This window comes from Macaca fascicularis, chromosome 13 (genome assembly GCF_037993035.2).
Source record: "Macaca fascicularis isolate 582-1 chromosome 13, T2T-MFA8v1.1".
NCBI lineage: Eukaryota > Metazoa > Chordata > Mammalia > Primates > Cercopithecidae > Macaca > Macaca fascicularis.
Window position 1 is genome coordinate 101,642,178 of NC_088387.1, and position 22,207 is coordinate 101,664,384.

At 49.7% G+C, this 22,207-nt stretch overlaps 1 protein-coding gene and 2 pseudogenes across 3 annotated transcripts in view; 2 read left to right on the forward strand and 1 right to left on the reverse strand.

The window, feature by feature from the left end:
* HS1BP3 (HCLS1 binding protein 3) overlaps window positions 1-5,614 on the forward strand; it is a 34,086-nt gene extending 28,472 nt beyond the window's left edge. For 2 of the 3 annotated variants that reach the window (XM_065527349.2, XM_005576469.4), the window contains exon 7: window positions 4,191-5,614. In XM_065527349.2, coding sequence (XP_065383421.1) covers window positions 4,191-4,449 — 259 coding nt within the window. In that variant the 3' untranslated portion in view covers window positions 4,450-5,614. Of the gene's footprint in view, window positions 1-2,902 lie in introns of all 3 variants that reach the window. The other variant, XM_074012261.1, reaches the window with a different exon arrangement.
* Window positions 5,615-17,694: 12,080 nt separating this feature from the next.
* Window positions 17,695-18,065, forward strand: LOC135966702 (small ribosomal subunit protein eS25 pseudogene; annotated as a pseudogene).
* A 2,506-nt stretch (window positions 18,066-20,571) lies between these two features.
* LOC123568419 (non-histone chromosomal protein HMG-17 pseudogene) lies at window positions 20,572-21,693 on the reverse strand (annotated as a pseudogene).
* Between the last annotated feature and the right edge of the window lie 514 nt (window positions 21,694-22,207).

The following is a 22,207-nucleotide window of genomic DNA, read 5'->3' on the forward strand; positions in this document are numbered from 1 at the left end:
GGCCCGGTCAGTAGCTTTTACAGAAGGAAGGGAGAATGAGGCCTCATCTGTCACATGGAGGTCAATTGGCAGAACCTGTGCCTGAGATGGCTCCTATTTCCTGAGTCCTTGCTGTGTATGCAGTAAGCCAGACTCCTTATGTGCTCTCCTATGTAATCCTCACGACGGCCCCCCTAAAGTAGATGCTATTTTCTCCATATTATAAGAAATCGAGTGTGGGAGGCCACCTGGCTATGGCCCCTGCTCTGCCCTGGCCTCTCCACTTCATTAGGGACTGTCTGAGCACTCGGCTGGGTGATCTGCCTCCCCACCCAGCCCCCCAGTTCTCCCCAGGCCTTTACCTCCACTGGCCACGTTCTCAGCAGGCTCAGTGTTGTGCCCGTCTCCAGCTTCTCCTCCGCGCTCCAGGACACAGGACTGTGCCTGGGGTTCACAGGAAGCCAGGCCGCCTCTTTCCAGGAACGGCTTATGTGACACTGAGGCATGCAGGCCCTGGAGACTGTCATCTCTACCCCTCATTAGCAGCCTCGGGCTATTAGCCCTCCAAGTGCCCGCCAAGCCTGAGTCACCGTGACGGCTTCTGGTATTTACATGTCCCCAAGGCCCCTGGCATCTGTTCACTCTCATCCTGTGTCCTCACTCCTGACATCCCGGCAGGCTGGGGGAAACCAGGATTGTTATTTTATTAGAGGGAAACTGAGGCACAGGGAAATGGAATACTAGAGTCGGCCTGGGGAGTGGCAGGGCCAGGCCGAGCGTGTCTAGGAGTCCATGTGTCCCAGTGGGGTGGTTCTTGTGGGACCTTTCTGGCCTAGTTTATTCTAAATCCGTTACTTCCCAACCTGTGTTCTGCGGAACATGGTACAGTGGGGTGGTCAAAGGCTACCTTCAAAAGGGCTCTGTGGCCTGATGAATTGGGGAAATGCCATATGAAGCAGGGCTGGTAGTGCGCGAGCCAGCACCACACGGCACTTCACATTCTCATTCCTCCCTGGGCCCTCCCCTCTGTGGTGCCCCTTAGCGTCCCACAGAGCGCTTGGGGAATCCCTGCTCAAAAAATGTGGGTCCCGCACCCCCACCTTCACTTTAGCAGACATCTGCTAATGAAAGGATTAGCTGCTTTTCTTCTTTTAAAATTCAGGCAAATTCAAAAAGAGCTGTAACACTGCGATTAGCTTCTTGAGGGCAGGAACCACATTCATTCTTTGTGTCTGCCCTGTGACTATCCAGGGAGTAGTTGGGCTTCCTCATAATAAAGAACGTTCTGATAGTCATTCATTCCTTCATGCTTTCACCCCTTCGTTCATTCTGTCACTAGCCTCAGCCGTGACAGCCCTGAGGCAGCGTGGGGTGTATACTGAGCGTGTTGAGACTGAGAAGCCTTTGTTCCTTCTGGCTGTGCAGCCACACCAGGGCAGGGCCTCTAGTCTAGATGTTTAGGTGAGTCTTGTCTTACGCAGGGACCCTGGGGGACGGAATGGGGCCAGGGTCTTAGAGCTCCCTTACCCCTCTCTGGTTGACCTCACACCAGCTGGGCCTGGAAGAGAAGGGAGCTAGTGAGAGCTAGTCCTAGTCATGACTCAGAAATAGGGTGCTAGGAAAAGGGGTGCCTTGCAGCCACCTGTGTCCCAAGAGCAGATATCCCGCCTCCCACCGTGGCTGCCCACCCATGTACCCCTCCCACCTGGGAGCAAATCCAGCTGCTGATGAGTTCCAAAGAGTCACTGCTTTGCCAAGCAGGATAATCCTGAAATCTGACAGAAGCTTCTAGCGGCGGCTTTGTTTTCCAAAGGGCCCCTATTTGAGCATAATTCAGTCCCTTTGAGCTTTTCCCAGGTCCCTTCAGCCTTCAATGGAGGCTGCATCATGGGGGAATCAAGGAAGGGCCGCCACTTGGAGGGAGCTCCGGCACGTCTGACCTGAGGTGGCCAGGAGCAGCCCGGCCATGAGTGATACCTCCTGAAATCGCCTCTACCCCAAGACAACTGATCTCTCTATGAAGGCCCGGCTTGGGCCAGTCCCTCTGGGTTTGTTCAAGAAGGACACCTTTTATTCATTTCTCTGCCGACCAAACAGACTCTGAATTCTCTCTCTGGGGTTTGTGCCCCATCACAGGAGGTTGACCCAGGAAGCAGGCAGGGTGTCCGGAGCTCCTTCCACAGCTGGCTACAGGCAGGCATCCACCCCGGGGGTGCTGTGCTGGGCACCTGCAGACTCACACAGGCTCTCTGGTAGTGCCAGGAGTTGTCCTGATCAAAGGTATCTCCTCTCTGTCCCCATCCCTGCCCGGCCTTGCCCCAGGGCAGGAAGCCGCTGCTCATGAGCCTGCCTGGTTCTTCCTGTTCATTCTCATTCCCACCTCCAGACCTCTGCTCTCTGCTCCCTTCTCCAGGACTCTCTCCCCTATTCATGCCAGGCTCACCCTTCTGAAAAGGCTCACCTTCCCAGGAGGCCTTCCCAGCCTGCTCTGGCCCAAGGGCTCACTCCCTTCTCTGGACTTCAACACCTTCTTTCCAGGCCTTTGCAATTGCGTGGCCCCTGCCTGACTGGGCTGGGGGTGTCCCCATTGTAGAGAGAGGCACTGCTTTTCTGTGTCTTATGCCCACTTGCTCAGTCCCTGCTGTCGGTAGACATCAGTACATACAGCCTTCCTGTACATTTGGAAACTACTTTCCTTGTGTTGTCTTATTTGATCCTTGTAAGAATCCCTGTGAGGGTGGTAGAGTAAGTACAATCCCACTTTATAGAAGAGACTGAGGACCAGGGAGAAGGAGTGGCCTGAAGCCTCCTGATGGAGGAGTTGCAGGGTGAGGGACGGAAGCCAGTTCTCCACCCACAGTGCTGTGCTTCCGTGCGCAGTTCTGTGTAGCAGTGCCAGTGACACTGTTACTCTTGCTTGTAGATGAGGACGCTGAAGCTTGTAGAGACCAAGTGGGTGCTCCAGGTCTGCTGCCTTCAGTACCTGTGCCTTCCCTCACCGGACTCCAGCATGACTGAGCGATAGACGTAGAGATGCCTGTTAGCACAAAGGGAAACCTCGCCCTGACACTGGAGTCCGGGTGCCCCCGGCAGGGGAACACACCCCAGAGAACCAGCCACAGGCAGGCCAAGTCCTGTTCATCCTCACACTAGCTGTGGGTCTCAGGGCAAGGCCCTTTGCCTCTCTTCACCTCAGTTTTCTCATCTGTAGAACAGGGCTAATCTCTGTGCACACACAGTGTGTGGAGACTATTAAATGGGTTGATGAACGTGCAAACGTCTGGCCATCACGGGTGTTCAGCACAGGGCTGAGTGGATGGAATGGATTGAATGAGTCTTCCACTGTGCATCCGTCTCCAGAAATCAAGTTCTGGAGAATCAGGGGCCTGGCCTATTTCTTGCCCACAGTACCCAGGGATGGTCCTGAGTGACTGTAACACTGCCGGGGCTTTTTTCCCACCCACCAGTGGGAGATCAGAGGTCTGGGGTCATGACAGAGTCTTGGTTGGCCCTGGCCAAGGCCATCCTCAGCTCTCGCTGGGCTCTGTCTAGCACCCATGTGGCCCACAGAGGCCCACTGTGGGCGGGCCAACCCTGCGCCACCATGGCTCAGCGCCCCTGGTTATTCTTTCTCTGGTTGAACTTGCTTTGGATGAGGGCTCAGCTTCTGAGGGCCGATGTCCTGTTCCTCCCAACAAAGGCACTGTCACATACCATCCCCTCGGGGCCACTCGGCCTCCTGGGACTCCAGTGTCCTCATCTGCAGGATGGAAACACAGTCGTGCCTCCCCAGAGTGGTGTTTTGAGGATGAAATATGATTAGGTGTCTGAAGTGCTCGGCACAGAGCGGGAACTCTGTACGTGGTAGCTGGTGGTTATTTCTGAAGGGATTGGAGGGAAAGCCCCCTACAGAAGCCAGCATGTATCAAGTGGGGTCACCTGAAGACCAACTCCCAGGAGGCTGTGTGGGGCCTGCCCTGTGCCTGCTTTGCTGTGGGTGGGAGGGAAGGAGAGCCCTGGTCTTCGTGTCTCCTCTGGGCAGGATGGGTGGAGGGGCCAGAGCGGAATGGGGCGGGGCGGGGCCTTGACCTGGCCCAGGCTGGGCTCCCTGCAGCTGCCCAGCCCCCTGAGGGCAGAGGCATTGCCTGGGGTCTTGTTCCTGTCACGGGGTAGCAGTGTCATGCTCAGGGTTCCTCCCTGTGGTTCCCTAGAGTTGAAGAGGACTTGGACCAGATTCTGAACCTGGGGGCTGAGCCGAAACCCAAGCCCCAGCCGAAGCCCAAGCCACCAGTGGCAGCTAAGCCGGCGATACCCAGAAAACCAGCTGTTCCCCGCAAAGCGGGCCTGGCTGAAGCTGTGGCTGGGCAGCAGAAGCCGCAGGAGCAGATCCAAGCCATGGACGAGATGGACATCTTGCAGTACATCCGGGACCACGATACGCCGGCCCAGGCGGCCCCCAGCCTCTTCTGACGCTTCCGTGCTGGCCCCTGGCCCAGCAGGCCTGTCTGTGGGGACATCTGTGTGAAGGGAGGGGACTGTGCCCTGCAGGGTCAGAACCTCCCCACCCCCGAGGGAGGCCAGGTGGAAGCCTGGGTCACAGCACCCAGAACTGCATGGTTCCATTTTCTCCTGGGCTGTGGGGCCAAAATAGAACCCTGCAGGCTGTGGGAGTGGCTCTCACCCTAGGAACCGGAGCCCAACTTGTCTTACTCCCCATGGACATGGAGGGGAGGGAGGGTGTGCCTTGCCAACCAGGAGCCCAGCCCCAAGGATGAAGCAAGACATGTGGGGCCCCAGCGAGGTGTCACATGGGGCAGGGGAGCTTCATACCCTTGGGTTCTGCCTGTCCCAGCACAGACACAAACTGGGACTGGGCCTCTAGCCCTCCTCTGCCTCTCTTCGCATAGTAAGAAGGAGTGATCAGCATCCTCCCCTTCCCCTACCCTAAGCAGCAGCCTGGGTGACTGACTGGCCTGGGCCTGGGGTCGGGGGGGGGGTCCCCAAGCCAAATTACCCCAGGGTTTCTGCTCCTTGTGGCTGCCAGGGGCCTGCAGGGTCTGGGTGGGTCTCCCAGGAGAGGGCTGCTGAGGGGGAGATCAGCTGTCTGGAGTGTTCTGATGCAAGTCTCTCCTGAGCCTCCTGATACGGCTCTAAAGGGAGAAGTGAGGCCCAGCCCTGCCTCTCCAGGGTGCAAACGGCCCTGCCAGGCCCCAGTTCTTCCTCCCTCCTTCTTTCCCAGGAAAGGGCAGCCCAGTCCATGGCCTTCTTGGGCCTCTGGGCACAGAGCCAACGTTCGTCATTGCAGCTCTCACAATCTGGGTCATAGCATTCTCCACCGCTCAGCCTGGAGCCTGGGCAGGGCTCCCAGCCTGCACTGCCTCCCACTGCCAGTGGGGCGTGATGCTCTCAGGCTTCTGTCCCGAGGCCTTCGCCATCCTCAGGGTCTGGACTTGGTCAGTGGCCTTTCACCAGTGGCGCTGCCTTCCCAGGGAGAAGAAGCCATGCGCCAGGGCAGGGCCCGTGCCTTAGACTTCTCCCGACCCCCAGAGCCCTGGCACACAGGTCTGGGCACCACACAGTGCTTTGGAAATTCTCAGTGAATGATGTTTAATAAAGCAAAAAATGTCAAGCTGTCTTTCTTGGTTATAATTCTTCATGTTCAGAGCTAGTTTTTTCTTTTGTTTTGCTTTTTAATGAAACAGTAGTTTTAAATGAAATGCAACCACTATTGTTCCTTGGCCCTGTCCTGCCTGGCAGAAGCATTGGGAGGGTGGAACTAGGACCCCAGACCCTTTTCTGATAGACACCAAGGCCAGCCCTGAGGGAGCCCCCAGCTAATGGTGCGGATGGTTTGTAGCCATCAGTGTGGAGTGTCTCCAGCTCCTGGCCCGTGCTAGGACCTGTCTGCTCTGTCCTGCATCTGATCACGTCCCTCTCCAGCTGTGCTCCCCTGTCCTGAGCAGCTTCCACTCCACCAGTGTGAGAGTGAGAGGAAACTGGTGGTTTTGGGGTCGAGAGCTGACTTCCTCTTCCTCTGTCTTAACCCAGGCTCAGAGGGTCAGCTCCCTCCCCAGGGCTCTGAGCAGGCTCTGGGACAGCTCCAGCCCAGGCTCCACCTATTTGCCTTCCCCCTTCACACCCGTCCCTCCTTCCCAGCACTCAGCCCCAGGCCCTGTGTCCCTTGCTGACTACAGAGGACGGTCTCAGTAGGAGTGGGGAGGGGATGGGGCCAGGTCTTCCTCAGAGAGGTGGCCCCAGCTCTCCCTTGGGCTTTGTCCCCTCCCTGCCCTTTCTGCACCCTGATGCCGGCTCCCTGCCTCCTGCTTCCCACCTGCTTTGAGTCGAGTGACATAGGAGCAGAGCATACAACGGGGTGGGTGGCCACAGGGGCTGGTGCTCTGCTTGGGGTCACTGGCAGAACCTGGCCTGCCCGTTAGTACTCATCCACTGTGGGCCCCACCTCCTCAGTGGTCTGGACTCTCTGGACACCATCACAAAGATCCCCAGGTATTGATGCTCCAGCTGTGGCTTGTTCTTCTCCCGCAGGACTGTGGTTCATGGCCAATCGATGATCCTTGTCGCCTGATAAAGCCTGTGCCTGTGACCCATTCCAGCCTGTGTTAGTGATGTTCTTTTCTGTGCCTAGGCTGATGGCAGACCACCAAGGAGGGGAGAGGGGGAGAGGATTGTCCTTTAAAACAATGGACTCAGCCAGGGAAGCTGCCCTGCCCCAGCCACCCAGGCTGCTGGTTAGCGCAGGGGAAGGAGAGGATTCTGGTCACTCCTTCTCACTATGCAACTGAGGCAAAGGAGGGCTAGAGGCCCAGGCCCAGGCCCAGTGTGGGTCATCCAGCCAGTAACTGTGCAGCCAAGACCCATGTAGAGAGAAAGAGGGTCGACCCCTTTCTGTCTCCAGACCTACACCCCATTCTCCCACAGTGGAGCTGGTCTAGGTTCGGACTGGCCCTGGGCCCTTCAGATGGCATCAGATGGCCCTGCCCCTCTTGTCAAACCTGCCCTGGCCTTCAGGCCTCAGGTTCTGAGATGCAGCTTCAGCCCTGGGACCCAGGGATGCTGAAGTAGAGAGTTCTGTAAACTGAAATCCACTAGAGAACTAGAAACAGGTTCTCAGGGAACCCCAGAGGCCTCCTGCAGGGACAGAATGTGGCCTCTATTCCCCACAAGATTTTCGTTGGAACCTTGTACCTAAGATTGAGCTGGCGTCCTGGCTCCTGAGGACAGGCAGTTTGGCCATTCGGAGAAGGTCTGCTCAGGCCAGGAGGCTGCAGCTGAGAGCTCCCTGTGGAAGGAAAATAGAAGTTTAATTCGGGACAGCGACACTTGTTTATTTCAAAGCCCGTTGTGAGCCTGTGGACAGGATGTACTGTCTATGGCTGGGGTCCCACTGCTCCCTTCCTCCCAGCATTGTTCCTTAGGAAGCCGGGAACTCAGGCCAGTTCTGGAAAGGCCCTAGGGCCTGCCCTGGCCAGGCCGGTGTCATGGGCTCCCCTGGAGAGCACCTACCTGTTGAGTACTGGTGTCCCATGACAGCGTCCATACAATGTATCTGGGACTAAGTTCACCTCCGTGTGCCCCACGGACTCCTCTGAGTCTCAAGCTCTCACACAAGATACAGACCAGATAGCAAAGTCCAGCCACTCTGCCACTCTCTGGGGCCTTGTGACCTTACTGTCCAGCAGCCACCTCGGCGTTGTGTTGACGTACTCGGTGCAGTGATTTAATACCCGGGGTCAGGCTGATGTGGAGGCTCATTCCCATTTCTTTAGCTCGCCAGCTGCCCAACTGAGCCAATCCTGGGAAAGAGAGAGGGCAACAGAGCTACCAGCATGTCCCCACATAGTGGCCCTGCCTGCTGCTATTGGCTTCATGTGGGTTCACAGCTGCCCAGAGCAAACATGGTCAATGCTCAGAGCCTCCTCAAGCAGCCGAACTCTCGGCATCAAGCTGTGCATGGTCCCACTCACTGCAGACTCTGATCGCTCCAAACCATTCCCTGCTCAGCACCCTAAGGCCTTGCAGTTGGGGACGCTGACCCAGGGGCCGGTGGAGGAGCGGTGGGGACTGGCCGTTGAGTTCTCATGCAGCCCACAGCATCCTGTGAAGCAGCAGCCGGGTTCTGTGGGCACAAACGTCCAGGGTTCCAATCCAGCTTGGCTGTGTGACATCCCCTCACCCCACAGTGCCAAGTGAAGAGACTTACCCTGGGTCCTGGGAGGAAGCCAGGTAGACTATCAAGTCCTCTATGTGCCTGAAGGAATTTCAGTGGACTGGTCATGCTAGATCCTCACAGAGGGAATTCCCTGCCCGGTACCAGCTAGCTCCTAACAGGAGGCGGCAGGCCACTTGACAGTGGTCAGCAGGCCTGTCAACAGCTCGGTCAAACCCCCAGCCCTATCACTGACCACTGACTTCCACGCCAGGCCTGGCACTGCGACGCAGAATCCCACGCGGAACACAGATACCCACCCTCCTCTGTGGCCGGCCTCTCACTTCTCTGCTCCGTGGCTCTGGCTGCTGGGAAGAGCCAAGCAATTTCATGTCTCAGGTCATGCTTAGGTTAAAGCCACAGCTTCAGGAGTGGGACTATGGGCTCGGCATGTGGCCTCGGTAAGCCGGCTCTTTACTGATGACTTTCAGAGGCCTGATGCTTCTCTGCCAACTCAGCACATACCAGCCGCCTCTGAATGGCTTTTTAAATAAAGCTGGGCTAGCTCTCGCCAGCCCAGTTGGCCAATCACGTCGTCTATTTTCCCACATGCAGAGCTCATCCATAAACACTAAGCACGTAATGGGCACCTACTGTGTGCAGTACCTGTTCCAAGCACGTTGGAAGAAGCAAAGATGAAAAAACTTGAGCCATTAAAGCCAATTCTACCAGAAGCCATGCTGAGCCTCTAGTTTCACTTCTGTTCTCTGGGCCTTCTGCCCAAACCTCAGGCACAACTAAAGGAGGTGCCTTCTCCCTGCGGCCCTCTCTGCCTCTCCCTCCCCCTCTGCCACCTGCCAGCATGGACAGTTTATTGCCTGCAGCCTGGGCTCAGCTTTTGTTCCATTTCCTGGAGCTGCCGTGGCAAAGCACCATAAACTGGGTGGCTTTAAACCACAGAAATGTATTCTCTCACAGTTCTGGGGGTCACGAGTCTAAAATCAAGGTGTCAGTAGGGCCATGGTCCCTCTGAAATCTCTAGGGAAGGATCCTACTTTGCTTTGTCCTGGCTTCTGGCGGTTCCTGGCAACCCTTGGGGTCCCTCGGTTTATAGCTGTATCACCCCAGCCTCTGCCTTTGTCTTCACATGGGCTTCTCTCGTCTGTGTCTTCACACGATGTCTTCTCTGTGTCTGTATCCAGATTTCCCTCCTATAGGAAAGAATGCCAGTCATTGGATTACAGCCCACTGTAATCTAATATGACCTCATTTTACCTTAGTTATACCTGCAAATGCCCTGTTTCCAAATAGGAGCACCTTCACAGGGTCCTTGTGTATATGAATTTGAAGAGACATAATTCGACTCACTACAGTTACCACCCGGCCTGAGCACGTGGCATTCGGTAGCAAGAAGAGGCCCATTCCGTTCTGGAAGGCATGGCCCCTCTGCCATCCCTGTGCACTCTGTGTGTTTCAGCAGTGCCATGTCGGTTTCACTCCCGTGTGAGGGGATGTGTCAGGAGGAAGCTGGGCAGGCAGTAGTGTGTGTAGACACCCACCACGTGCCATCATTATAAAGTTCTGTCCTTTGCAGCTGCTGCCAGATACGTCAAATTCTCTCCATCAAAAGCTGGGTCTCTTTATTAAATAGTGAAATGACTCCTTAGATAACTTGTGGTCACAAACTGGAGAGCTGGTGACACTCAGAGCTATCCTGGCTGGCAGGGGGACAGCAGCATCCCTTCCTTCCTTCTTCCAGCAGTGCAGCTCTGGAGCAGGCCTTCCCCGGCTGGACCAGCACTGTCTGTTCAGAGCCACAGGCAGCTGAATCCTGGGGCTCCCCCTTGCCACCACCCCATTATCCTCTCGCTGGCCTCCGAGGGAGCCGGAAAAGGCTCTGAGGATGCTGGCAGTGGGAACTAAAGGCTTCCGGAGCCTGGGAGCTGCAGACCAACTGCCTTTACTGCTGCCTCCTCAAGCTGGTTTTCTTCCTTCGGTGAGATCGCCCTTGACATCTCCATAGTGTGTTTCTGTTTTTCCTTTAGGCATTATCGCCACGTTGCTGATTTTCCCCTAACAAGTGCTCCAGGTCCCAGAGGGCAGTGTTTTTCTGGATTAGAAAGTAGAACAGCTGCCGGGCGCGGTGGCTCAAGCCTGTAATCCCAGCACTTTGGGAGGCCGAGGCGGGCGGATCACAAGGTCAGGAGATCGAGACCACAGTGAAACCCCGTCTCTACTAAAAATACAAAAAATTAGCCGGGCGCGGTGGCGGGCGCCTGTAGTCCTAGCTACTTAGGAGGCTGAGGCAGGAGAATGGCGTGAACCCAGGAGGCGGAGCTTGCAGTGAGCCGAGATCGCGCCACTGCACTCCAGCCTGGGCAACAGCGTGAGACTCCGTCTCAAAAAAAAAAAAAAAAAAAAAGAAAGTAGAACAGCTGATTTCTTGCCCACCTGTTTCTCAGACATCAGAAGCTGGAGAGAGGCTGAGCTTGACTCAGTCCCCGCACCCACTGTCCCCAGAGGGCTTCATTTTACACCTAGGCTGGTTCCAGGACCCTAAATTGGGCTCTGTCTGCTTGTATGGGTGGCCCTAGGATTTGCATCAGGACCTCACAGTCGATAAAATCCATGGCTATGGAATGGAAAATGTTGCAGCACTTTGGGAAATAGATTTAGCAGTTTTTAAAACAATTAAACATAAATGTACCACAAAACTCAGCAATTCCACTCCGAGGCATATACCTAAAGAGAAAGAGAAGTATATGTCCACTCAAAGACTTGTACACAGATATTCATAGCAGCTTTATTTATCACAGTCAAAAAGTGGAAACAATGGAAAAGCCTCTCGGCTGCTAAATGGATAAACTAAATGCAGTAAATCAATACAATGGAATATTATTAGGTCACAAAAAGGAATGCAGCGATACATGCTGCAATATGGATCTACCTCAAATACATCACGTTAAGTGAAAGAAGCTAGACTCAAAAGACCACCTATGGTATGATTCGATGTATATGAAATTTCCAGGACAAATCTATAGAGATGGAAAGATTAGTGGTTGCTTCAAGCGGGGGTTGGAACCAACAGTGACTGCAAAAGCGCACAAAGAATCTTTCCTAGGGTGATAGAAATGCTCTAAAGTCAGCTTGTTGTGGTAGTTGCACAATTTGGTAAGTTTACTAAAATTGTTAAATTGTACACTTAAAATGGATGATGTTTACGATATATAAATTATCTCTCAGTAAAACTGTTAGGATAATTTAATGATTGGAAAAAGAAGGAAACCTACAAATCCATAGGCAGCAGAGTGCAGGGTCTGAAAATGTGAGCCAACTCCTGGCTCTTGGGCTTCCTGGCTGTGTGACCCTGGGCCAGTTACTTAACCCCTCTGTGCCCCAGTTTCCTCATCTATAAAATGGGGGTAACAATTTTACCTGCCTCATTAGGGTAGCATAAGGCTAAATGAGTTAATATTTGTAAAGTTATTTGAACAATACCTGATGCATAGTATTCATTATATGTGTATAATTAAAATTCTGTTGAAATTCTGTTGAGCTGTTGTCTATTGGGCTATGAGGAATCTTAGGGTTTGAGTGCTCCCTCTCTTCATCTGAGAGTGGAGGCCAGACATCTTCATGGAAAGGGGTGCTGATGGCTTGCTGTCCGTGGAGGGTGGTTGTAGATGCAGGAGGCTGTGCCACCTTCTACTGTCTCTCAGCTTCTCTGAGCCCCAGGCTGCTGAGCAGGGTGATGGCCTGATTCTGCTGCCTCACTGTGGGGTGGGGGGCATGGGAATGGGCACATACAAAACCACTGGAGACCCATAAAGGGGCCCTGGGATTGAGGGGCCCTGGGATTGAGGGACCCTATGTCCGGGGGGCCCTGGTATGTGACTGGGGGCTGGATCCAGGTGGGTCATGGAGGTCTATGAGAGGGAGGGTAGATGGAACGAATTGGAAATGAGCCATTCTGACAAGGAATAATGTCAACAGGACTGCGGCAGCGGGAGTACATCCTAGCCCACCCCACACTCAGAGCAAGAACAGCTCTCCCAGCACCGTGGAGACAGGAAGTAAACACATCGGTTTCCCTCTCCTGGTCCCTGACATTTGAGCACGATGTGGTCAAGTGGAGAGAGGTTTCTGGCAGTCCCAGCGGCCCGTGGCCAGGCTGGCCTGTATCCCTTTCTTTTTACCCCTTGGGCTTTCCCAACTTCCTCATCAACCCTCAACCACTTTGGGCGAGAGTGAGCCAGCGTTCCCCTTTCCTTCGAAAAGAAGCCACACACATACAGACTTAGACATGAGTGTTCATAGCGGCTTTATTCATAAGGGTTCCTCCCCCAAAGGGAACGACCCAAATATCCATCAAATGGTCAATGAACGAGCAAACTGTGGCACATGGATGCAGCACAATGCTGTGCAGTGTCAAAAAGGAAAAACGCTCTAATAGACATGACACAATGGATGTCACAAACATGCTAAGTGAAAGAAGCCAGCCCCCAAAACTATATATTGTATGATCCCACGTATGTGAAACTCTAGAAAAGGCAAAACTGTAGTGACAGAAAGCAGAACCATGGTTGCCAGGGGCTGGGGATGGGCAAGACAGGAGTGGTTGGCTGCAAGGGGCCATGAGGCAGCTTTGGAAGTGATGGAGGTGTGCTTCACTGTGAGCGTGACTGTAAACTTTCCCCAAAACTCGTCAAACTGTGCACTTAAAATGGGAACATCTGATTGTGCACAAATTATATCTCAATACACCTGTTGAAACCACAGTACAAAACTGAACATACTCTTACCATACTCTCCAGCATTCGTGCTCCTTGGTATTTACCCGAAGGCGTTAAAACTTATGTCTGCACAAAAATCTGCACATGATGCTTATACCAGCTTGATTCATAATTGCCAAAACTTGGGAGCAACCAAGATGTCCTTTGGTAGGTGAATGAGTAAATAGACTGCAGTACATCCAGATGATAATTCCACTGAGCATTTAATTCAGTGCTAAAAAAGAAATGTGCTATCAAGCCTTGAAAAGACATGGAGGAAACTTAAATGCATATTACTAAGTGAAAGAAGGCAATGTGTAAAGGCTATATATGTTGTACGATTCCAGCTATCTGACCTGGAAAAGGCAAAACCATGGAGACCATAAAAAGATCAGTAGTTTCTGGGGTTCAAGGGGAGAAAGGGATGAATAGGAGGCGCACGGAGGATTTTTAAGGCAAAAACTTATCTGTATGATACTCTCATGGTGGATCCATGGCATCATTCATTTGTTTAAATCTATAGAATGCACCGCACCAAGAGTGAACCCTAATGTACGCTATGGCTCTGGGTGATAAGGAGGTGTATGTAGGTTCACTGGTAAATGTCCCACTCTGGTGCAGGCTGTTGGTGGTGGGGAAGGTTGTGCATGTGTGGGGGCAGGAGGCATGTGGGGACTTTGTGCTCTGTTCAATTGTGCTGTGAACCTAAAACTGCTCTTTAAAAAAATCCACTTAAAAATAAAAAAGGAACCACAGGGAGGAAGCTCACGAACTAGAAGATGCCTGCCGCTCCAAGATACCTGGTAGCCCCAGACCATGCCTCACCTTTGGTGATAGCCCCCACAGTCCCCAGGGTACCTGGGCTCCAAGTGAGGCTTAGCAAACGTTTCACTGATGTGGGAGGGGTTTCCAGTCCAGTAAACGGGAAAAACGGAGTCAAGGGACTGGGGGCACCCTCTGAAGGAAAAGACACCTCCAGGGTCCTCTGGAGCAATGAGGGGTCAGAATTCTCAGTTGGCCTTAAGTCCTGGCACCAACTGGCCTTTGTTCCTTAACAGCATCTCTCTCCTCTGTATGATTTCCAGCTTTTCTTTTTCTTCCTCTAGTTACCCTGTGTTGTCCTGGACAGGAGAATGGGGAGAATTTACTGCATGGTGGCTCAGGGGCCTATTGACGCAGTATGGGATGACACACAGATGAGCAAATCCATGGAGCGGCTCAGCCCAACCTTCCCTCCTCGCCCCCACTCCTGGAATGAAGCCAAGAGGAGCCTCAGTATTTGGAAAACTGTTCAGTGTGCTCCCTAGAGAAAGCTCCGAGAGCCTGATCTACAGCAGGCCTCATGAGAACACGCCTTTTCCTGGAGGAGAGCTCAGAGCTCTGGGCCCCTGGAGCGGCTTGGAGTGGCAATCTTACTGAAGGTCTCCACCAAGACCCCTTTGGCTTGGGGAGTGCATGGTCCTTTGCTGGGATGCAGAAAGGCTGCTATGGGTTCTCACGTGGCAGAGGGCGAGGACCGAGCCCTGAGAACCCGACTGCTCACAGGCACTATTAGAGCAGCAGGCCGGGATCGTGGGGCGGCCCCTGGAGGCCTCTGCCCCCCAGGATGGTGCTCATCCTGCAGCTACCCATGGGTGGAGAGGGGGAAAGTGTTTGTTTTGTTTTGCTCTGTCCCATCGTTATGTAAGGCTGGCTGCAAGCTAGGACCTTTACCTCCGTCATCTCGTGTCCCTTTCAGCTGAGCCTAAGGCAGTGTTGTTGCTTCTGAGTGAGAGGCGGGCTCCTGCTATTGCCACTGCATGTTCCTAAACTTGTGTGTTTCTTGGCACCAGTGCTTTTGGGCTCAACTTGAGGATTCCCCCTTAGAGCTGAGACTCAAGGGTCCTAAGTTTAAGGAGGGAAGGGGGTGTTCCACAGCTGAACCCAAGAACTGCGTCTCCAGGCTCATGTGAAAATCAGGACAGCTGAGTGACCTTTGCAAAAATGCAAAGCAATAAACCAGCTCCGTGGCCCAGGTCCCCAGGCCTGGCCTTCCCTCTGCTCCCCATCCTGTCCTCATCCTCACCTGCCTGTCACTCATTGGTAGACCTTCCTGGGCCTGGTCTTTAGAGAAACTTAGTTCATCAATAATCATCTCCATTTCTCCTATGGATAGTAAACTCATGTTTTTCTACTTCTTTTCAAGTTAATTTTGATCATTTACATTTTTGTAATCAAGTGCCCATTTCATCTAGAGCTCAAATATCTATCCTAGTCTCACAATGTTAAAAATTGTCTTTGTATTTGTGGTGTTAGTCCGGTTTTTATTTCTAGGGTTTTATCTCTCTTTCATTGGTTATATTGGTGAGAAATATATGCTATTGGTCTTTCTCCATTTAGTTTTTCATTTTTCTGGGTTTTCTTAGTCTTTTTTTTTAAAATCATGTCAAATTTTTATTCACTTTTATTTTTGTCGTTTAATTTTTAAAAACATGTCAGGCTATAAAATTTTCTCTAAGCACAGATTTGGCTGCTTCTCATACATTTTATCATGTTCTGTTCTGATTTCTATTAATTTTCAAAAAGTCTAAATTTGCATTGTTTCCTGTTTACAACTAAAAAGCTATTTTAAATACTAGTAATGTTTGTATGTTTGTGCTTTTGTTCTCAAGATTTTCTCACTATTATCCATTTGTAATTAAATTCTGGTTTTATTAAATTAGATCAAAGAATAGGAATCTGTACAATTCTACTTTCTACAACTCAAAAGTTTTCCTTTGCAACCTAGTATATAACAAATTTTTATAAAGGTTCAATAGATTTTTTTTTTTTTTTTTTTTTTTTTTTGAGACAGAGTTTTGCTCTTGTTGCCCAGGCTGGCATGCAATGGTATGATCTCGGCTCACCGCAACTTCCACCTGCCGGGTTCAAGCGATTCTCCTGCCTCAGCCTCCCAAGTAGCTGGGATTACAGGCACGCACCACCATGGCCAGCTAATTTTGTATTTTTAGTAGAGATGGGGTTTCACCATGTGGGTCAGGCTGGTCTCGAACTCCCGACCTCAGGTGATCTGCCCGCATCAACCTCCCAAAGTGCTGGGATTACAGGTGTGAGCCACCGCACCCAGCCTGTTTCTGCTACTTCTATGCAACATTGTACTGGAAGTTCTAGCCAGAAAAACTAGGCAAGAAAAAAACAAAGACATCTAGATAGTAAAATAAGCATTTAAAAGAACCATTTTTATTTGCAGATGACATGATCTTATATGTAGCTGATCCTAAAGAATCCAGAAAAAAGCTATTATAGCTAACATACGAATTTGACAAAGTTGAAGGATACAATGTTAACACAAAAGTCAGTTATATTTCTATACACACTACAAAAGGAAAATCAAGAAAACAACTCAATTTACAATAGCACCAAACACAATAAAATGATTAGAAATTAATTTAACAAAGGAAGGGGAAGACTTGAACATTGAAAACTATATAACATTGCTGAAAGAAATTAAATAAAATTTAAGAAAATAAAAAGACATTCTATGTTCATTGATTAGAAGACTTGATATTGTTAAAATGATAGTAATCTCCAAATAGATCTACAGATTTAATGCCATGCTTATCAAAATCCCAATGTGATGTTTTTACAGAAATGGAAAAGCTAATCCTAAAATTTATATGGAATTGCAAGGGACCCTGAATAGCTAAAGCAATCTTCAAAAAGAAGAGCAAAGTTGGAGGACTTATACTTTCCAATGTCAAAAGTCACTACAAACTTACAATAATCAAAACAGTGTGGCACTGGCACAAGGATAGACATATAGACCAACTGGATGGAATTAAGAGTCCAGATATAAACTCATACACCTGTGGCACTTGATTTATGACAAAGGTGTTAAGACCATTCCATGCAGAATAGCCTCCCAACAAATGGTATTGGAGGGGACATCCATATGTAAAAGAATGAAGTCAGAGGCCAGTGTGGTGGCTCATGCCTGTAATCCCAGCACGTTGGGAGGCTGAGGTGGGCAGATCACTTGAGGTCAGGAGTTTGAGAACAGTCTGGCCAACATGGTGAAACCCAGTCTCTTCTAAAAATACAAAAATTAGCTGGGCAGAGTCATGGGTGTCTGTAATTCCAGCTACTCGGGAGGCCAAGGCAGGAGAATTGCTTGAACCTGGGAGGCAGAGGTTGCAGTGAGCTGAGATCACACCACTGCATTCCAGCCTGGGCGATGGAGCAAGACTGTCTCAAAAAAAAAAAAAAAAAAAAAAAAAAGACTGAAGTTGTGCCCTACCTCATACCATATGCAAAAATTAACTCAACATAAATTGAAGACCTAAATATAAGAGCTATTACTACAAAACTGTTAATAAAAAATACAGGGTAAGTCTTCATGACCTTAGATTTGGCCATGGATTATTAGATATGACACCACACGCACAAGCAATCAAAAAAAAAAAAAAAGATAAAATAAATTGATGAATTTATCTAAACTAAAAACTTTTGTGCTTCAAGGGACAACATCAAGAGAGTGAAAGACAACACAAAGAATGGGAGAAAATGTTTGCAAACCATACCATATATCTTTTAAGGATCTAGTGTCTAGAATAGATAAAGAACTCCTACAACTCAACAACAAATAACCCAATTTAAAAATTGGCAGAGGACTTACATAGGTATTTCTTCAAAGAAGATATACAAAGGGCCAACAAACACATGAAAATATGTTCAATGCCTTTTGGTCTGACGTCTTAGCAAAGCTGTAGTGTTCACCGCTGCTCTCTGAGCTTCGCAATGCCACCCAAGGACAACAAGAAGGACGCCAGAAAGTCAGGCAGGAAAGACAAAGACCCAGTGAGCAAATCTGGGGACAAGGCCAAAAAGAAGAAGTGCTCCAAAGACATAGTTCGGGACAAGCTCAATGACTTAGTCTTGTTTGACAAAACTACCTAAGACAAACTCGGTAACGAAGTTCCCAACTGTAAATTTATAACCCCAGCTATGATTTCTGAGAGACTGAAGATTCGAGGCTCCCTGGCCAGGGCAGCCTTCAGGAGTTCCTTCATAAAGGACTTATCAAACTGGTTTCAAAGCACAGAGCTCAAGTAATTTACACCAGAAATACCAAGGGTAGAGATTCTCCAGCTGCTGGTGAAGAAGCATGAACAGGTCCAACCAACTGTACATTTAGAAAAATAAAAGTTTATTAAATAAAAAAAGAAATATGCTCAATGAAACCATTAGTCAGAAATATACAAATCAAAACCACAATGAGATACTCACTTAAATCTATTCGGATGGCTAGAATTTTTTTTTTTTTAAGAAAAATAACAAATGTTGGTGAGGGTGTAGAGGAACTGAAAGCTTCATACCTTGCTAATAGGAATGTAGAATGGTATGGTCATTATGGAAAATAGTATTGTGGTTCCTCAAGAAGTAAAATAGAATTACTGTATGACCCAGCACTCCAGTCCTGGGTATATGCCCCAAAGAATTGAAGACAGGAGTTCAAACAAAACTCATGCAAGAATGTTCCTAGTGGCACTATTCACAATAGCTAAAAGGTGGAAACAACATAAACATCCATCAACGGAAGAACGAATCAACAAAATGTGGTCTCTCCATCCAACAGAATATTATTCAGTCATAAAGAACAGCCCTAAAGTATTAGTACAAGAAGTGCTGACACACACTAGGACATGCATGAACCTTGAAAACATTCAGCTGAGTGAAAGAAGCCAGTCACAAAAGGCCACACGTTGTAGGATACCATTTATGTGAAATACCCAGAAGAGACAGATTTAAAGAGACAGAAGAAGGTAGGTAGCTGGTTTCCAGGGGCTGGGAGTCAGGGGAGAAGAGTGCCTACTGGGTGGATATAGGCTTTCCTTTGGGGGTGATGAAATGTTCCAGAAGTCAATAGCAACGAGGGTTGTACAGCTTTGTAAAAATACTAAACACCACTGAATTGTACCCTTTAAAATGGTTAAAATGGTAAATTTTATGTTATGTGTATTTTACCACCGCCACCGCCAAAAACAAAAAGTGTGCCTAGGACACGATGGGAACAAAAGGAAGGTGGCCTTGCCTGCCAGGCTGAGGCCTTGGAGTCATCAATGATGAGGGGTAGAGGGTGGCATGGAAAGCCTCAAGGGTTTCCATGGAAGGATGGAAGGCATGAACCTGTGTCTATAGATGATGCTGAAATCCTGGTGAGGAGAAGCTGGGGAGCCACGGGCCTCCCAGGTTTGGGAAGCTCGTGTGTGTTTGTGCATTTCCTGTGAATAATATGAGCTGGGACTTGTCTGTCTTGGCTGCATCTAAACTGAAGACAAATTCTCCTCTGGTTTGGCAGGAAACATTTGAAGCTATTGCCAAGACATCTGTTTCATCCTTCTTGGCAACAAAAGGCATTCTGAGAGAGAGACTCAAGGCTGGAACTGGGAACGTCCATGATTCTTTTTCATTTTCTCCCGTGGGACTTTAAATGAATGCTCCCAACCTCAAGGAGCCAGGGCTGCAGAGAATCTGGTGTTTAGGGAGAGAAATGAGTTGGAGTGGGGATGGGAGGGCAGGTAGTGCAACCAGGTGAGGCCCAAGAATATCCTGAAAACCCAGACTCTGTGGCAGAGTCTCTCTCAGGGGATGGGGATGGAAGCATCTCCCTCCTCTGCGACCTGCTTGGCTTCTGACATGAAGAAATTGGGGGAACTGGCCCAGAAGAAAGAACACTGGTTTTGGAGTCAGACAGGCTGGGTGTGAATCCTGCCTTGCTCGCTCTCTAAGCCACCTTGGGCAGTCTCTGTGCTCTCATCCGTAAAAAGGGTAATTAATGTCTACTCCACAGATTTGTTGTTGCAATTCAGAGAGGTGCTCACATGAAACGTGACCAGAGCCCAGCTTCCTGGAGTGGCTCAGGACATGCTCGTGGAATCCTTGAAAGAATTGGGCTGAGAGGCCACTGAGCCAGACCCACCTGTCCCTGGACCTCAGTCAACCTGTCTCTAACACCAGGGGGCCTGATGCTGACTTTCTATAATCTCATGACAGAAAACTCCATGCCCAAGGCTGTCCCGGGGCAGTCTTTAAAAGCAGGCTCCTTATTCAGGGGCTGAGAGAAGCAGAATGCGGGGTGTAGACTAGAAAGCTACTGATTCTGCACCTGAGGGGTGAATGACCCCTGAAGTGTAGACTGCCTCTTAGACCATCCCCAACACTCCATGGGGAACAGGGGCAAAAGAGGTATCCTCAGCTACACTACAGCTCCTGCCTTCCAGAACCTCCCCTGAGTGTCTCAGACCCTTGAAGTCTGATGAATTGTTATTTAAATATTTAAACATCATCAAGACCACTTGTAGTTAATTTCCATAAAGGGAACCTGCAGGCCCCACTCATTTAGGATGTTGGGCACCTTCTGAGGGCAGGGGTCTTGGAAGGCCCTCTGGGAAGCAGTGGACTGGGCTCCTACCGAGTTCCAGAGCTCTCTAGACCCAGCGCAGGCGCACCGTGCATGAGCCGTAGCTGTCTCCATTTTAGGGAGATGAAGTGATTTGTGTGAGGAGCTTACATAGCTGGGAAGTGACTGAGCCGGAGTTAGAACCCATCTCTGAAAGGCCACGTAGGACCTGGGGTTCCCATTAACAGTCTACTGAGTAGGCCAAGTATGGTGGCTTTCATTATTTTTTTTTTCCAAGCCAAACTGTATCCAGCTTTATTAAAGATACTTTCCATAAACAATCATGGTATTTCGGGAAGGACATGGGCAGACAATCGTTAACAGTATACAACAACTTTCAAACTCCCTTCTTCAATGGACTACCAAAAATCAGAAAGCCACTATAAAACCCAATGAAGTCTTCATCTGATGCTCTGAACAGGGAAAGTTTAGAGTGAGGGTTGACATTTCACATTTAGCATGTTGTTTAACAACTTTTCACAAGCCGACCCTGACTTTCAGGAAGTGAAATGAAAATGGCAGAATTTATCTGAAGAGCCACAATCTAGAAATGGAACCACTGCTCTTTTGACAGGCGCCATCTCAGTGGCATCACTGGAAAGTCCAGGTTGCCTGCCACACTGGTAACCAATGACTAGAGGTCAGGTCCCAACAGATGTCTGGGCTTAAGGGAGTTAAGTCTATGCTGAAAGATGGAAAGGGAGAAGAGGACATAAAAACAAATTTTGTTTTCCATACCACAAGGCTTTCGTGCCAAGGTGGCCATGTGTGTTAAAGTCAGGGAATCCCTCCCCCTGGGAGCCAAGAGGAAGGCTCTCGAAACTAGAAGGGAAAGGTGTTTTCCCCACATCAATCCAGCTCTGGAGACATTCTATTAGTGACATATGGCCCTTCCCCCAAAAACAACAATGAAGTGTTCTGTGTGCTAACAATATAGCTAAAAAAAAAAAAAAAAAAAAAAAAAAGTAAAACAAAATTCTGCATTTTTATAAAACTTGTTAAAAAATAGTATTTCAAACTGTACAGTCACCAGAAGTACACAGTTATCAAAAATGCACACACTTCTCTTGGCATCTCCAACACTTTCAGTTTTCTGTGCCCCATCTGTTTTGGCATCTCCATGTTCTGCAGGGTTTTTCCCCTCCTTGCCAGCATCAGCTTTTCCCTTTTTCCCTTTGGGTACCTTCTCTCCCTTCTTTGCAGGGGTCTTTTCAGGCGTGGGCTCTGGCTTTGGAGGAGCAGGTTTAGCAGACAACCGTACGGATCTTCTCTGTGGTTCATCCTTCACCTTGGCCTTATCTCCTTTAGCATCCCCTTCAGCCTTTCTCTCGGGCATGGTGGCCGCGGCGACGGCGGCGGGACGTAGGTGCTGGACGCGGCATGCAGCGGTGCGCGGGCTTTAGTCGGTCTGGGGGTGGTTCTCGCCTCTTCTTCACACTGCTGCGGTGGCTTTCATTGTTTTTTTTTTTAATAGCTTCATTGAGATATAATTCATGTACCGTATAATTCACTCACTTAAGGTGTACATTCAATAGTTGTATTATATTCACAGAGTTGTACAAACACTACCACAGTTTTATATTTTCATCACCTCTAAAAGAAACTCTATGCTCCTTAACCATCAAATCCCAATCTCTCTATCCCCTCAACGTTAAGCGATAACTAGTCTACTTTGTATCTCTCTCTATTTGCCCATTCTGGACATTTTATATACATGGGATAATATATTATGTGGATTTTTTTGGTAATTCTGACTTCTTTCACCTAGCATACTGCTTTCAAGGGTCATCCATGTTGCAACATGTATCAGTAGAACTGGGTCATTCCTTTCTAGGGCTGAATAATAATTCG